This window comes from Monopterus albus, unplaced genomic scaffold, assembly GCF_001952655.1.
Source record: "Monopterus albus unplaced genomic scaffold, M_albus_1.0 scaffold312.1, whole genome shotgun sequence".
In the NCBI taxonomy this organism is placed as follows: Eukaryota; Metazoa; Chordata; class Actinopteri; order Synbranchiformes; family Synbranchidae; genus Monopterus; species Monopterus albus.
In genome coordinates this window covers 318,431-334,314 of record NW_018128192.1, presented here as the reverse complement: position 1 = coordinate 334,314, position 15,884 = coordinate 318,431, and the positions used below count along the sequence as shown (strand labels likewise).

At 39.5% G+C, this 15,884-nt stretch overlaps 1 protein-coding gene across 1 annotated transcript in view; it reads left to right on the top strand.

The window, feature by feature from the left end:
* Positions 1-9,617, top strand: part of LOC109973944 (receptor-type tyrosine-protein phosphatase gamma-like) — a gene marked incomplete at its 5' end in the record, with an annotated part of 164,458 nt that extends 154,841 nt beyond the window's left edge. The window contains 3 exon segments of the mRNA XM_020623850.1: positions 3,227-3,369; positions 6,775-6,904; positions 7,154-9,617. Of these exon segments, the coding sequence (XP_020479506.1) occupies positions 3,227-3,369; positions 6,775-6,904; positions 7,154-7,303 (423 nt within the window).
* Between the last annotated feature and the right edge of the window lie 6,267 nt (positions 9,618-15,884).

Sequence of the window (15,884 nt, the reverse complement as noted above, 5' to 3'; positions counted from 1 at the left end):
CAAAAACCAGAAATTCAGGTTCAAATTGCAAAATTACTGAAAGCTCTAGTCATAATAAAACTGTTCTCTTATTGTAGATACACATTTTGTCCATAAGTAAACATGATTGTCTGATTTCAATTGGAGAAGGATCCAAATGCACAACCAAACAGACAGCGTAAAAGTTTGATTTGGGGGGGGGATTTATAGGAATGGGGCAGAGCTGCTTCGAGGCCAGGAGTGGTCAAGGGGCCATGGATAATTTCAGTTCAGGAAAAACTCCCTCTAATGCCGTGGTTCTCAAAGTGTGGGGTGCGCCCCACTAGTGGGGAATAAAGACATGACAGGTGGGGCGCAATGAATGGAGAAAATTAGAAATGGGTCATTAATACAAGTAAATTAAAATAACATCAGTTCGGAGCCCGGGGGAAAAAGTGGAACCATAGTGCAACAATAACGGTTTACTGTTGGCCTGTTTACTGTCGACATGTTAACTGCAGCTCAACAATATAAGGAAACTTTCACATAGAGGGCCAATATTGTACGTAGTAGGTATAATAATGTAAATGGATAAATTTGTTACATGGACCACAAAAAAGCTGGCGATTCAGCACAAGCAGACAAAGAAACGACAGGCAGTAATCTTATCAACCAAAAAGCCAGCCAAAAAGAAAATATGATGAAGCCTATCTTGTGCTTGGATTCACGATGGGAATGGTGGGGGCAGAGGAGGGACCCATGGAAAATCGCATGGTAAAATCAGCATCAGTGAACAGCAAAGGAAAAATGGCTTTATTCAAAGTTGCATACAGAATTGCACAGTGCAAAAATCACACACCGTTGCTCAGCAGCTCATTCTCCCTGTAACTGTAGACATGGTGTTGATTATGCTGGATGAGACAAGTGCTGCAAAACTGAAAACTATCCCCCTGTCAAACGATACAGTTGCACTTATATTTTATCTGTTTTGAACTTGGTGTTATTTGATATTTCAATAAATTTGATATTTTAAAATTGGCCAATTTGGTTATCATTTTTTTGGTAAGTGGGGCTTGATGGACTGAAACCAGTCCTGCGTGTTCTTGATGAAGAATGGTCAAAGACAAATCTGTCTTTTAAGATATTTATTACAATCAATATTTCAGAAAAATATTCAAGGAAAGCAATTTACAGAGATCTGGGTTCCATCTCTCTGAATCCCTACCAAACAACAGCAAAACTGTTCCAACTGCCTTCAGAGCAGGGGAACGCCTAGACTCCTGAACCCAGTCCAATTATACAGTTTTTCAAATATAGATCTGATGGTAGATCTGACGTCCTCCGCGTTGTCCTTCATCCTCGCTCCTTGGTTGGTTGGTTGACCTCGTTCTGACCCCTCATTTGATGATCTTGTCACCAGGCAGTTTTCCATCTGTAAGATTCTAAGCACACATCCTGACCTTTGAATGCCCTAAGATCAGACAGTTTTAGAGAAGGCCCTCACTTCACTCACTTCCCGTCTACACCTGTCACTATGAGCGTTGCTAAGCCCTGGTTCCTGTTGTGGTTTCCTGGAGATTGCTTTACAGCTGCTATTGGCAGCTGCAAGTCTCCTACACTCTTTAAGGCAAATGAAATGGTTAACACAAAAGTAGATTATAAGGCATATGATACTATTATAATGCATATGATACTAAAATAATCCTGTAAATATATTTGCTAATGCAGATTACAATATTGATTATAGAAGGCCAAGCATTTCATATATTATTAGTAAATGTCAACAATAAGACCTTTTACTCACTTACATCTCTGGCTGCAGACAGCCCTGTCATCTCGTTCTGCCTGCGCACACTTCCTGTTGTTGTGAGTCTCACTCTGCACCCTCTCAAAGCCGTTCATGTGCACAGGTCAAGTTTTTTCCAAAGGTCAAACAGATTAAACAATTATTTGAACAGTTTTGCAAATACATAACATAGCACTATATCATTTTGCTACAGGCTTGAAAATTTGCCCACCCTGTTAAGTGGGGAATGACAAAAAATGTTTGAGAACCACTGCTCTAATGAAAGAAACCTCTGACAAATGCCGCCTCTTGGTGTGCGGCCTTCTGCCCTGACTGGTTGGGGTGAGTGGATAGAGGAGAAAGAAAAGGAAAGGAAAATGAGGACTGTGTGTCACCTCTGGATCACCAAGGGGTGACAGAGACTTTTTACAGGTGTCTTGAAAAACCCAGATGGATGGTGACCAGAAGCATGACGTAAGATCTGCTACTTTCAGACCAAATTCACATAGGGTGACTCCAGGCAGTCTCCCATCCAGGTACAGCTCTACATAGCTTCCTAGAGAGGACAAGCTCAGGTGTGTCCAGAGGATAGTCTCATGGAGTGGACCACTGGGCAACAGGCCGTCAGGTGAACAGGAGCACGAGCCCCCACAAGGAGAGACCACCAAGCAGGAGAGTGAAGCTGCAGGACGCAGAGGATGAACAAGATATATTAATAACAGGCAGCAGGTGGACAGGCTAGGGTAGGTATTCCTCCCCACAGGTGAAGTAAAAGAGCAGAGCTTCAACAGGATGGTGGACCGAAAGCTTCCAGAGACCAGGAGGCAGAGGGCAGATGAGAAAACACAGGCAAGTTAAATGCAGGGGGTACAAAATCTAGACATGGGTCCACAGGATAGGATGGGTGTCGGAGAACAACAAAGAGGACTGAGGAAGACTCTACTGGAATCAGGAAATGTGTGTCCCCCACAGCAGGGGGAAAAAGAAATTCAAATTCAAAGTGTTTATTGTCAAATACGCAGTATGGACACATGTTTCCCTGGACAATGAAATTCTTACTTTGCTGTCCACCCTGAAAGTCAAATGTATTCATAAAGCACCAAAAACAAGAGCAAAATCCAGTCCTCATCAGCCAGCTTGAAGATAACTGAGCTCAGTAAATATAAAATAAAGTCAAAACAGAGTGAAGGCATGTTCCTCCAACTTGATCTGGGTCCACCCCAAGGCCTCCGACCAGTTGGTCGTGCCCAAAAAACCTCCCAGTGGGAAGTTGTAAAAAGTTAATGGAAAAAGGGTCATAGTTTTGTTGAAACATTTTGATTTTTTACCAATACTGACCACAGCCCTATCAGAAATAGAGATAAGAGTTTCATTGTTTTGGTCACTGCTCAAATCACATGGATGAGTTGAATATAACAGCTATAAACCAAATATCCATCATCTAACCCTTCTCTCACCATCTTTTTTCTGTCTGACATCTAGGATGATTATGTTTTAGAGGTTCGTCACTTTCATTGCCCCAAGTGGCCAAACCCGGACGCGCCCATCGACAGCACCTTTGAGCTCATCAACATCATTAAAGAGGAGGCAGTCCGTCATGATGGAGCAACCATCATCCACAATGAGTCAGTGTGATGTTTGTTTTACTCCTATTCTGTGCTCCGTTACACAACAGTACAGTTCTAAATAGATACTGCTCATTATGATGTGTCAGATTATAATGTATTATCCTCGTTATGAAACTGTTGCATAGTGTCCTCACCCAGGGTAATATACTGTACTGTATGTAGTGGTATGTGAACACAAAACTTCCATGTACGTAGGTAAAGTGAGGAAAGGCACATCCTGTTTTACCTCTAAACAGCCATTTTATTCCAACAAATGACAGCCCCTCCAAGCCCCTGACTACCCCACCACAGGTACTCCAGCAATCTGCCCAATTAAATTTAACCAAAGTGTCTTTAATATTGACACACATTAGTGTTCTTGAGTAACACACTAATTCAGCAGCTCTGCTCATGTTTATTCATTCGAATAATGAAGATTGCTTGTCGCATCCTCGAGAAGGAAAGTGACTAATTGAGCACTTCATCTGGTTGCTGTGACACAGCCAGCTTGCAGCACCTAAGAGATTGTCAGCTAGAGCTTTGTCCTAATTGTCTGTGGACTCATTACTCAGCCAGGCATGGGTTGTTAGCAGCAGTTTCTGCCGCACTCCTGACAGGGCTGCTAATGGAAGAGGAGACCTTTTACATTGTGAAGGCGACCCGGTGTTCTCCAGGGAGCCTCACACTGGGTTGAGCTGTCATCCTCAGGTGGCTGCCTTTGCTAATAAATCTTTGATCTCAGAGGTGACATTCCCGATATGTAAGGGTCTTTCCTCCCTGGCTGACACAACTCAAATGCAGTCAGAGGATTTAATTTCTAGCAGGTTTCAGTCTGAAGAAAACAAATGAGTAAAATGCAACATTTATATCAGACCTTTGGTGAAAAACCATTCATAGGAAGTAAAATGCTTCAAATGCCAGCTCTACTGTAGGTCCTGGCATCAGGCTATGCTCAAAGTTTGCACACCCAAATCAAAAATAAAGCTAAACTTTCATGTTCCAGAAAGCTGACCAATGACAACATGAAGTGGGTGTGAATGTCAGGTTGTTGGTTTCACAACGTTAAAAAATAGTCTGACACAAGGAGGGCCATGACCCCAGTAGTAGAGGGTAGGTAGTAGAGCTCAGCTGTATATGCTGCAGTGACAACAAAGTATGACATACTCGGCATGCTGTGAGCATAACTCAGTGAGCTCATTAGACACCTGGGAGACAGAGAACCAGCATGGTGAGAAAATAGCTTTTTTCCTTAAATGTAAGTTGAAAGCTTTATAAAAAATGTGGGCTAATGAAACAGTAATAGTATATACTGTACACATACAGAGCTATTTCAGAAAACTGGTTTAGTGAAAACTTTGTGTTGTTCACCCTGAATTGAGAGAAACTAAGTTATGAGGCCCAGAAGCAGAGATCACGTGAACTGTCAGTCGGTTATTGCAGAAAATGGCAGGTTTTCTTCAACAAACCCTGAGTTTCTCTGTCTCCTCCCTTCTGTATAGTCTGGAGAAGCTGTCACTGTTTCAGGTCCTCATTCATATGGTTCATACTGGAGTGCAGGTTGGAACATATTAATTTTCATAAGCTTACATTGGGTAAAGAGGATAAAAATCTTGGTTAGAGAGTAGCCTAATAGTTTGTTATTGAAGACCTATCTGTACTAAACTCATTGTTTTTATCATCAGCAGTGTAAAGACAGTGAGCTCTCTCTCTATACATTTAAATATTGGTAGCCTGTTATACAGTGTGGATTCATCCTTAACTCAGAATAACACTGTCCGTCTCTCTAACACTGTGACTCTGTGGACCCGAAGACAGCTGTCAGGCTGTCAGTCGGTTCCCCGCACTGAAACATATTGTGCTGAACATTACTGTAATCACTGCATAAATAACACAAACCAGTGTGAAGCTTTAGCCAAATGTGACATTGATCCGTGAATCATCATTTCTTATGCTGTTTATTGGTCGCAATGGAAGATTTTCATCATAGTTATCGACAATACTGAAGATTATTTCTGAGTGAGAAAGATTGTAGTGCAGTTTTAAAGACTTTAAAGACATCACCAAACTGTACTAAATGCAGTTTAAATGTAGTTTATGAATTTGCCTATAATCTATTAAATTAACAGCATTTGAATGACTATTTAAATTCATGATATGTTTAAATATGTTTATTAAATGCAATTGAGCAAGGTTTTTAAAAATGTCTAAAAACTGTACACTTGTTTCAGCCTTGATGTTTCTCTTGCAAATCACTGCAATTCACCTTATGCTGCCACCAGCAAGATACTTAATTCATAATTGTAACAAATAGTAGGAATCCAGGCCTTTACCATCCGTTAAAGAAATCCAAGTCCCCTGAACAAATTAATGAGTGGACTACACTGAATAAAATGTTTAAAAAGTGTTTTGATTCTGTTCTCCAATTCAGTTTCTCTCACAGCTCCTGCTGTGTATTTTCTATGAAAAATGTGCATTATCACACTAGTATTTCTAGCACCACTAGTTTAAAATGGTGACTCTGCTCTTTGCATGTTGCCATGGTGAATCATAGTATCACAGCTCCATTGATGATAGCTTTTTATATTCATCACACGTGCACTGAACTCTGATTGCTCGTACTCAGAGTTGACTGAACTACCTCTGAACAATTTTCCATGTCAGGGATGGTCAGCTCACAGTTCAGGGTTGCTAAACCTGCTGCTCTTAGTTGTTTTCGGTATATTTGCTGGCCTCAAATGAGATCCACTTTTCCAACATGGGAGCTGAGGTACACCATAAGCATGGTGCTGCTGCAGTAAAACATTGTACAACAGGTGAAAATGAACATGGCCAAAAATTTGCATCTTGCTTTGAAAAGTGGTGCATGATAGTCTTTATTTTGCATTTTGATTTCAAAATGAGAACCAAGAAAACAGTAGATGACAAAGGTACTGTAATAAACCTTCAGTGGCCTGGCATTTATAAAAATGTGAGCCACGATGTTTATGAGAAGATTCTGTACTACAACACTGGATCATTTATAGCCTATAGAGAACACAGGAAACATGGTACCACATGCTGAATATAAACAAACCAGAATAAATAAATATAAAATAGTACCTGTAGATATCATGGCATGTAGCTACAGTGAGTATAGTTTTTGATTTTGTAATTTTCAAATTTCCTTTTTGATAACACCCCGGAACCAAAATGTGAACCGCATACAGAAATAACATTTAATTGTGACCTTTGCTCTTGTGCCAACTTCAAGACAAGCAGTACGTTTGCAGGGCCCTGACTACTACACCTATGAAAACAGCACAGTTCATGGTATAATGATGAATACGTGGAGGAGAAACATGCAATAAAAGCTTGAAGACACTTGGGACTGGTATCATTTTTGAGAAGCCTACTAACTGCAGACACTGTGTGTGTGGTTGTCAGGTTGGGGTCAGCGTCGGCTGGCATGCTGTATGCCCTCACCACTCTATCTGAACAGCTGGAGAGTGAGGGTGCAGTCGATCAAGTGACCAAGATGATCAACCTCATGAGGCCAGGAGTCTTCACAGACATTGTGAGTCTGAAAATTGCAATGTATGTGATATCCAGAAGTATTTTCTATCTGTTAACAAGCCCTAGTTAGAGAAGTAGGCTTAGTACAATGAAGTAATAGTTTGAGTATGAAGACGTGTCAGTTGTAAGTTCTCATCTAGTAAACCTATTCAACTATGCTCTAATTATAGGGTGTGGTTTGTTGTTCTCACTTGCTGTCTTTCTTTTCTCTGTCTGTCTTTGTCCCTGCCTGTCTCTGATGGGTCCACAGGACCATTATCAGTACCTATACAATGCTCTGCTCAGCCTTGTCAGCACCAAGGAGAACAGATCGGCTCATCTGGCCAGGGACATTAATGGGACCATGGTGTCCATGTCTGACCAGTCCGATCCGGCAGAAAGTCTGAAGTTGTTGGTGTGAGAGAGGCCCTTTGGGGGCCTGGAGCTGAGCTGAGAGTGTCCTGTGGATCCAAACACTCCCTGAGGTTCCTGAACCCACAAAGGAGGCACTTAACTTTGTAAAATGGAACTATTGTGGACAAGACTTTGAGGCCTTTTTTGCCAGACTCCTGGTTAAAATGAATAACCTGATTACTTTTTTACACTGATAAAAAGTTTTTGATATTTATTTTTTCGCCATTTTATGTCTTAAAGTTCTCCTACTGAGGGGTTTGCACCTGTGTTTTTCAGTTTCACAACGGTGTCCTAGGCAACGAGAAACACTTTTGTCTTTTCTTGTTTGCACTATATACTGTAATGTCAGTGTTACTGCCTATACTAAAGCTGACTCACTTGGCTTTTTACACTCAAGCTCTGAATTTAATTTAATTTATTTTTTTTGACATACCACAGTTTCTGCCTTTATAAAACCAACTGCTTCTGTGAAGGACATTGTTCTGCCTACCACCAATCAGTTAATTTAAGGCAGTGGATGGAGGAAAGCAAGAACCTTAAGCCTCAGTAACAAATTACTTCAGCACAGTGAAACCTCCTCCACCCTGCTCATCTATAGTACTCATATCACTAATCATTTATCCCAAAAACCAGGTTCTTGGAACCTGATGCCACAGACAAGTAGTTCTGGTTTTCTAAACCTTCTTTCCTTTTTGTTTTTGTTAATTTTTCCTTGTTTTATTGTCACTCTCCCTCTTGTTAGTGAGTGACACCCATGTTAGAATACCCAAGATGGTGTAACAACTGCTACTGTGAACTTTTATTATTTCTTTGTATAATTCATATTATGCTTTTTAATATATGGAAGTACTGTATGTATACATATATAAATATATCCTTATCATAATAACTTTGTGATTTTTTTGTACATGTCCTTTGTGGCCTCCCACCTCAGGCTGGTTGATTTACCACGGCAGTGCTCAGCTCATTCACAGCCATCTGGAAGCAGAATCCCTCAGTCCTCTGAGTTCTTGTATGCTGCTATGTCATCTGATCTCACACATATACACAAATACAGACACCACCAGTAGAGATCTTACATTTGAAACATATGATGAACTCCAACAGATGATGCAACTTCATGTCATTCCTTATCTTTTTGAAAATTATGTTTTAGAGGGTTTGTTTTCAGTTGTAAGTTCATTCTGAAAGACAAGCATGGATTGAGAACACAGAGGTGTGTATGTGGAGCTGTCATTTCCTCACATGCACCACTACAGCAAGTTACATTACAGGGTTGAATGAGTATCATCTGCAGAGGAACAGCAGACTCAACAACAAGCTCTATGCAACAGATTGGTTATGTACAGTATCAGCAACAGGGTTTAAAACAACTTTTGAGTTCTCACTGTTGGTCTAGTCCAGATTTTTACTGGGCTTCTCAGTTGATTCTTTTTGTTTTCCTTTATGTTGTTACAAGTGAAAAAAAAAAACAGAATAACCCTTTTGGTTTTACATTCTTAGCATGATATATAATATAATGAGAATCGCACGAGAAATATCCCCCCATAAAATAATTTGTAAATTTGAAGCCTCAAGCTAGTGCTACATATGTGTGTGTGTGTGTGTGTGTGTGTATGTGTGTGTGTGTGTGTGTGTGTGTGTGTGTGTGTGTGTTTTCCTCTAGTGAACCATAAGAAGCTGCTACATTTTTTGTCAGTCTAACACTTCTTCAAGGTTTGTTAAGGCTGGAGGTTTGTAAAAAACATGTTTTTAGATTCTACTTCATGGACATTTCTTCTGATCTTCCACCAACACTGCCTGTATGAACTCCCATGTAGAGTGTTTACAGTGTGGCACATAAGAGTTATTGCTCAAATGTGTGGCTAAATTTCACCAAAGACGGTAGCGATACAGTAATGTATTGCATCTAACAAGACAAATCCTGTAGCATGTAGTAGTACCAGTCCCCAGTCACTGTCACACTGCTCCAAAATCAACTAATGCTAATGTGTTCCATTTATATGCCAATGAAAATGGAAAACACTGAATGTTCAGCCCTTCAAGTTATGTTTTGCAAGCGTATTTACATTATTATGTTTTGTCATGAACAAGAACTACACATGTTAAATGTGCTGAAACTAAAGGTGGCATTTGTTTCAACATGTTTTGTCTCTCTTGTTAATCGACTAATATCACATTAATCTAAAAATGGACTTAAGAAACTGAATCATTCATTTACCTTCTGGCAATACTCAGCCCTACTCCTCTGGCAAACTTCAAGGACGTTTGGCTATATGTATAGAAAAATTGTATGAAAACACCAAAGCCATGCAGCATTGTCAGATTTTCCCTCTCGATCCCAGCTGACACTGGGCGAGAGGTGGGATACACCCTGGACAGGTTGCCATTCTATCACAGGGCTCTCATTACCATTAATATTTTTAGTCCATTTCCTAAATCAGCTAGGCACCACTGTCTCAAGCAAATTTTCTTTCAAACAGGAGGAAATAGTGCATTTTCAGTGCTGATTAATACATATGGGGATATATAAGGCTGTATTAGACTTGTATTTAGTACAATCAGTTCATTGTTGGATATAATCATTTCCTTACATTTGTTAGAAAAGATTTGTAGAATATCGTCAGCCCCTTCCTTTACATCACAACTAAACACTAGGCACTGACCAGCAGTGGTAGAAAGTAACAAAGTAACTAAGTAATTTACTCAAGTACTGTACTTACAGTAAGTATGACTTTGAGGTATCTGTACTTTGAGTATTTTTATTTTCTGCTACTTCATAGCTGGACTTCATTTTATTTTAAAGGCAAGCATTGTACTTTCTACTCAGTAAGTTAGTTACTAGTTATTTTTCAGAATCAGAATAACTATACAAAAGACAATATAACTTTGACTTTATTGTTCCCAGATATGAAGCTCACAAATTACCCAGCAGTACTTCAAATTATAAGCATGTAAGATAGTAAAAATGAACTCTGCCTTGACCAGCTGCAGCATTAAATGTGATGTACTCAGTAATGCATCAATAATTATAATCTAATAACATATCTGTTAATCTAGAACATGCTATTCTGCATAATGAGTACTTTTGCTTTTGGTACTTTGGTGCCCATTTTCTAATAGCCCCTCAATGATATTCGCCCCCAGACAATCAGAGTAGGACCTAATGAATAATGCGAGTACTTGTACAATTGATCTTTACCTTGTGTAATGACTGCAGCTGGAAATGCATGACAGTTACATGAACCAGAGCCTGGTCCTGAGTGGGCAAGAGAGGAGCCTGCTGTTGCAGACTGTAGACTTCATCATTTTTTCAAACATAGCTGGAAGTAGCTAGCTTAGCTTTAGCACAGCTATTTTCATTCAACTCTCTACGGTCTCAATGTAGTGTTGCACAGAGGGTGGGCTTATCCTCGCATATCCAATTTAAGCCTGCGTGTGACATCACAACTAGCACAGTTTCAAAGCTGCTCACTAGGCAAGAGATTCAAAAGTTGAAAGAACACAAAAACATGGCAGAGAAAGAGTTTAGCAATTTGACCCATCTCAAATGTCTCTTTTTGGTTTTGGCTTTGTTTTCCATCATATCCTCTCTTTAACAATTTTTGTCCCCTGCATGTTTAACAGAACAGTAGCAGCCCCATCTGAGACCTGTGCTTGCTGTCAGAGGTGTGATGACTCCCTCCAACCTCCCAAGGCCTTGCATACATACAGTATTTTCCTTTTCATCCTTCACTGCAGAAATGGGTTTTAGTTTTAGCTGCAGTGATCCCTCACACACACACACACACACACACACACACAATTCCACACTTACACCCTTGTTTGAAGTGGAGGTTTTCAAATTTAACTAGTGATGTTCATGATATTCTGTACTAGTGATCAATGGTGTAAAGTGTTTCAAATGGTAAAACAGTGAGGGGGACAAAAATGTTTAATTTTCAACAACATTACCAATGACATGAACCTTCCTGTGTAGAAAAAGATCATTTGTCTCTTTAGGTGATTTCTCTCCCCTAACCAGTGGCAACCCCCACCCCCCAACTCGTATTTCTACACATCATAATTTGGGATAATGAGATGCATGTAAAGATTAACTGAAAAACAGAAGAGCATTCAAAATGCAAAACATTTAGCCTGCAGTATTATGTTATTTTGAAATTGGGTCCACATTAGAAAATCTCCAACTTTTAAGGAGACATTTACAAAACACCCACTGTTTCAGGACATTTTCTCTAGTTTTTTGTGAAATATAGGCTATAGTTTGCCTAAGTGCTTGGTCACACAAGAAAGAGGCAAAGCTAAATATATTTGTGCATCCTTGAAAAGGTGAATTACCGCTGAGCTCATTTTTAACATGCTATCAGCTGAAAAAGTGCCAGTGCTTGCCAAACTATCTAAACAATGATGTAAAACACTGTCTACCATCAATGTTGATATTATGGCTGTGTGCAGACCATGCACTGTCTGGATCTCCCTTCCCTTAAAGGTTAGCACTGTCAAAACACTTTTCAGTTGATGGAGTGAAATTAAGTGATTCTGGACTTTTGCTGTTATAAAAGCTGCTGTGACTGGGCCCTTCACACATCACATGGCCATTTTTTCCTGTCCCAGTTTTCAAGCAATGCATTTTGTTTCCTTTAAAACATATGCAGCTGTACTGTCAGTAAAGGGTTAGGATCGGGTGTGTACTGGAGCCAATCCCAGCTGACACTGGGCGAGAGGTGGGATACACCCTGGACAGGTTGCCATTCTATCACAGGGCTCTCATTACCATTAATATTTTTAGTCCATTTCCTAAATCAGCTAGGCACCACTGTCTCAAGCAAATTTTCTTTCAAACAGGAGGAAATAGTGCATTTTCAGTGCTGATTAATACATATGGGGATATATAAGGCTGTATTAGACTTGTATTTAGTACAATCAGTTCATTGTTGGATATAATCATTTCCTTACATTTGTTAGAAAAGATTTGTAGAATATCGTCAGCCCCTTCCTTTACATCACAACTAAACACTAGGCACTGACCAGCAGTGGTAGAAAGTAACAAAGTAACTAAGTAATTTACTCAAGTACTGTACTTACAGTAAGTATGACTTTGAGGTATCTGTACTTTGAGTATTTTTATTTTCTGCTACTTCATAGCTGGACTTCATTTTATTTTAAAGGCAAGCATTGTACTTTCTACTCAGTAAGTTAGTTACTAGTTATTTTTCAGAATCAGAATAACTATACAAAAGACAATATAACTTTGACTTTATTGTTCCCAGATATGAAGCTCACAAATTACCCAGCAGTACTTCAAATTATAAGCATGTAAGATAGTAAAAATGAACTCTGCCTTGACCAGCTGCAGCATTAAATGTGATGTACTCAGTAATGCATCAATAATTATAATCTAATAACATATCTGTTAATCTAGAACATGCTATTCTGCATAATGAGTACTTTTGCTTTTGGTACTTTGGTGCCCATTTTCTAATAGCCCCTCAATGATATTCGCCCCCAGACAATCAGAGTAGGACCTAATGAATAATGCGAGTACTTGTACAATTGATCTTTACCTTGTGTAATGACTGCAGCTGGAAATGCATGACAGTTACATGAACCAGAGCCTGGTCCTGAGTGGGCAAGAGAGGAGCCTGCTGTTGCAGACTGTAGACTTCATCATTTTTTCAAACATAGCTGGAAGTAGCTAGCTTAGCTTTAGCACAGCTATTTTCATTCAACTCTCTACGGTCTCAATGTAGTGTTGCACAGAGGGTGGGCTTATCCTCGCATATCCAATTTAAGCCTGCGTGTGACATCACAACTAGCACAGTTTCAAAGCTGCTCACTAGGCAAGAGATTCAAAAGTTGAAAGAACACAAAAACATGGCAGAGAAAGAGTTTAGCAATTTGACCCATCTCAAATGTCTCTTTTTGGTTTTGGCTTTGTTTTCCATCATATCCTCTCTTTAACAATTTTTGTCCCCTGCATGTTTAACAGAACAGTAGCAGCCCCATCTGAGACCTGTGCTTGCTGTCAGAGGTGTGATGACTCCCTCCAACCTCCCAAGGCCTTGCATACATACAGTATTTTCCTTTTCATCCTTCACTGCAGAAATGGGTTTTAGTTTTAGCTGCAGTGATCCCTCACACACACACACACACACACACACACACAATTCCACACTTACACCCTTGTTTGAAGTGGAGGTTTTCAAATTTAACTAGTGATGTTCATGATATTCTGTACTAGTGATCAATGGTGTAAAGTGTTTCAAATGGTAAAACAGTGAGGGGGACAAAAATGTTTAATTTTCAACAACATTACCAATGACATGAACCTTCCTGTGTAGAAAAAGATCATTTGTCTCTTTAGGTGATTTCTCTCCCCTAACCAGTGGCAACCCCCACCCCCCAACTCGTATTTCTACACATCATAATTTGGGATAATGAGATGCATGTAAAGATTAACTGAAAAACAGAAGAGCATTAAAAATGCAAAACATTTAGCCTGCAGTATTATGTTATTTTGAAATTGGGTCCACATTAGAAAATCTCCAACTTTTAAGGAGACATTTACAAAACACCCACTGTTTCAGGACATTTTCTCTAGTTTTTTGTGAAATATAGGCTATAGTTTGCCTAAGTGCTTGGTCACACAAGAAAGAGGCAAAGCTAAATATATTTGTGCATCCTTGAAAAGGTGAATTACCGCTGAGCTCATTTTTAACATGCTATCAGCTGAAAAAGTGCCAGTGCTTGCCAAACTATCTAAACAATGATGTAAAACACTGTCTACCATCAATGTTGATATTATGGCTGTGTGCAGACCATGCACTGTCTGGATCTCCCTTCCCTTAAAGGTTAGCACTGTCAAAACACTTTTCAGTTGATGGAGTGAAATTAAGTGATTCTGGACTTTTGCTGTTATAAAAGCTGCTGTGACTGGGCCCTTCACACATCACATGGCCATTTTTTCCTGTCCCAGTTTTCAAGCAATGCATTTTGTTTCCTTTAAAACATATGCAGCTGTACTGTCAGTAAAACATGCACATATATTTTGTTGCTTCTGTAATCCAGATGTTCTCTAGAAAGTATGTATATATTTATTGTGTCAGAGGAAATGTTTCATCTGCCTAAAACTGAAGTGCCATAATTTCCAGTGTTTTCTCCCCCTGCCAAACTTAATTCTTTCCCTTTTGGGGCATCCTGTGTAGGACAGTATTCTCACTAGGTTTCCAGTCATATGTTCAACCTGTTGAACTCATTTAAACTTAATCATGGTGTCACTGTTTGAGGTGGACTCTGTGGAAGCCAGCTGCCTCTGCATCCACTGTGGTCATCATCACATTCATTACACTCAGCTTCACACCATCCATTAACATTCAGGCAGTGACTGTGATGTTACAATATCAGGCAGTCTTCTTTTGGTTTTCATCCTATATAAGACTATTATTCTGTTGTCAGACATGCACAATAGAATAGCTTTCTTGTGTGTCACTTGATCATTTCCTCTCCATTGACCCATTTTGGAAAGGTGGCTGTTCCTTCCTCTTTTGTAACCTGAAATAAGATAAAAAGAAATTTCTTTCATTCTTTGTTTTGTTGAAAGCGATATCAAAGCGTTCTATTATAGTGTTAAATATGTAAATGGTATTGCTATACATAAAATAAAATATGGGTTTTGATGGAATTTTCTGAAATGGTTTGTGTGATGTTTATTATAGCCTTTAGAGACTTCTGAGGGTCTGAACAGATCTAGTGCTGTCTGTACAGTATAGCCTGTAGCCCAATTTAATGCATCATTTTGTTGTGTGATGTAATAATTATAGAATGCACAGCAATAACATGTACATCTTCCGATAGCATAACACCTCATGATTTTAAAGGTGTAAACCATTGTAAGTTACTACTATCACATTAAAAATAGTTCTTTATTTTTAATAAGGGTGCCTACAGAGCACTGTGGAAAGAAAAGGCAAATGTACTTCCAATACCTTTAGTCTGCTAGCTAGGCAACAGTCCACTGAACAAAAAAGTACTAACTTTTAGTCCCACAATGTGCAATCTTTGAGAAATATCCATAAAACCACTACTGTTCACTCTGTGATCCTCTCTGCTGTTTTTGTTTTCCCGCTTTCCATTTAAAGTTTAAAGACATATGCTGATGCCTCTTATTATGCCAGATACCACCGTGACTCATAATAACTACAGCTGATAGATTTTTGGCTTGGTTTTGCACAAGAACATGAACATGGTCCTGTGTTCTGCATCATCACAGTCAACCCATCACATGATATGTTCTAAATGACTGATAGATCTTTCAACCAGTGAAATTACGAGTAATTTAGAGTAAGTTGCATGTTGGGATCCTTCAAACCTAACTCCATCAGTAATTGTGCATAAGGCCCATTTTTATGCTTTAGTATGCATTAAACAGCCTATTATTTGGTTAATACTGTAATGACCCCCGGCGTGGAGGAGAGAGACTAACTATACTGAGCAGCTAAACTAGCTAGCAGGGCGCTAGCACCTATGCTATTTTCGGTTAGTGACTACTCCAGGCCCCATACACCGCACGACTCTGGGTAGCACTTAGC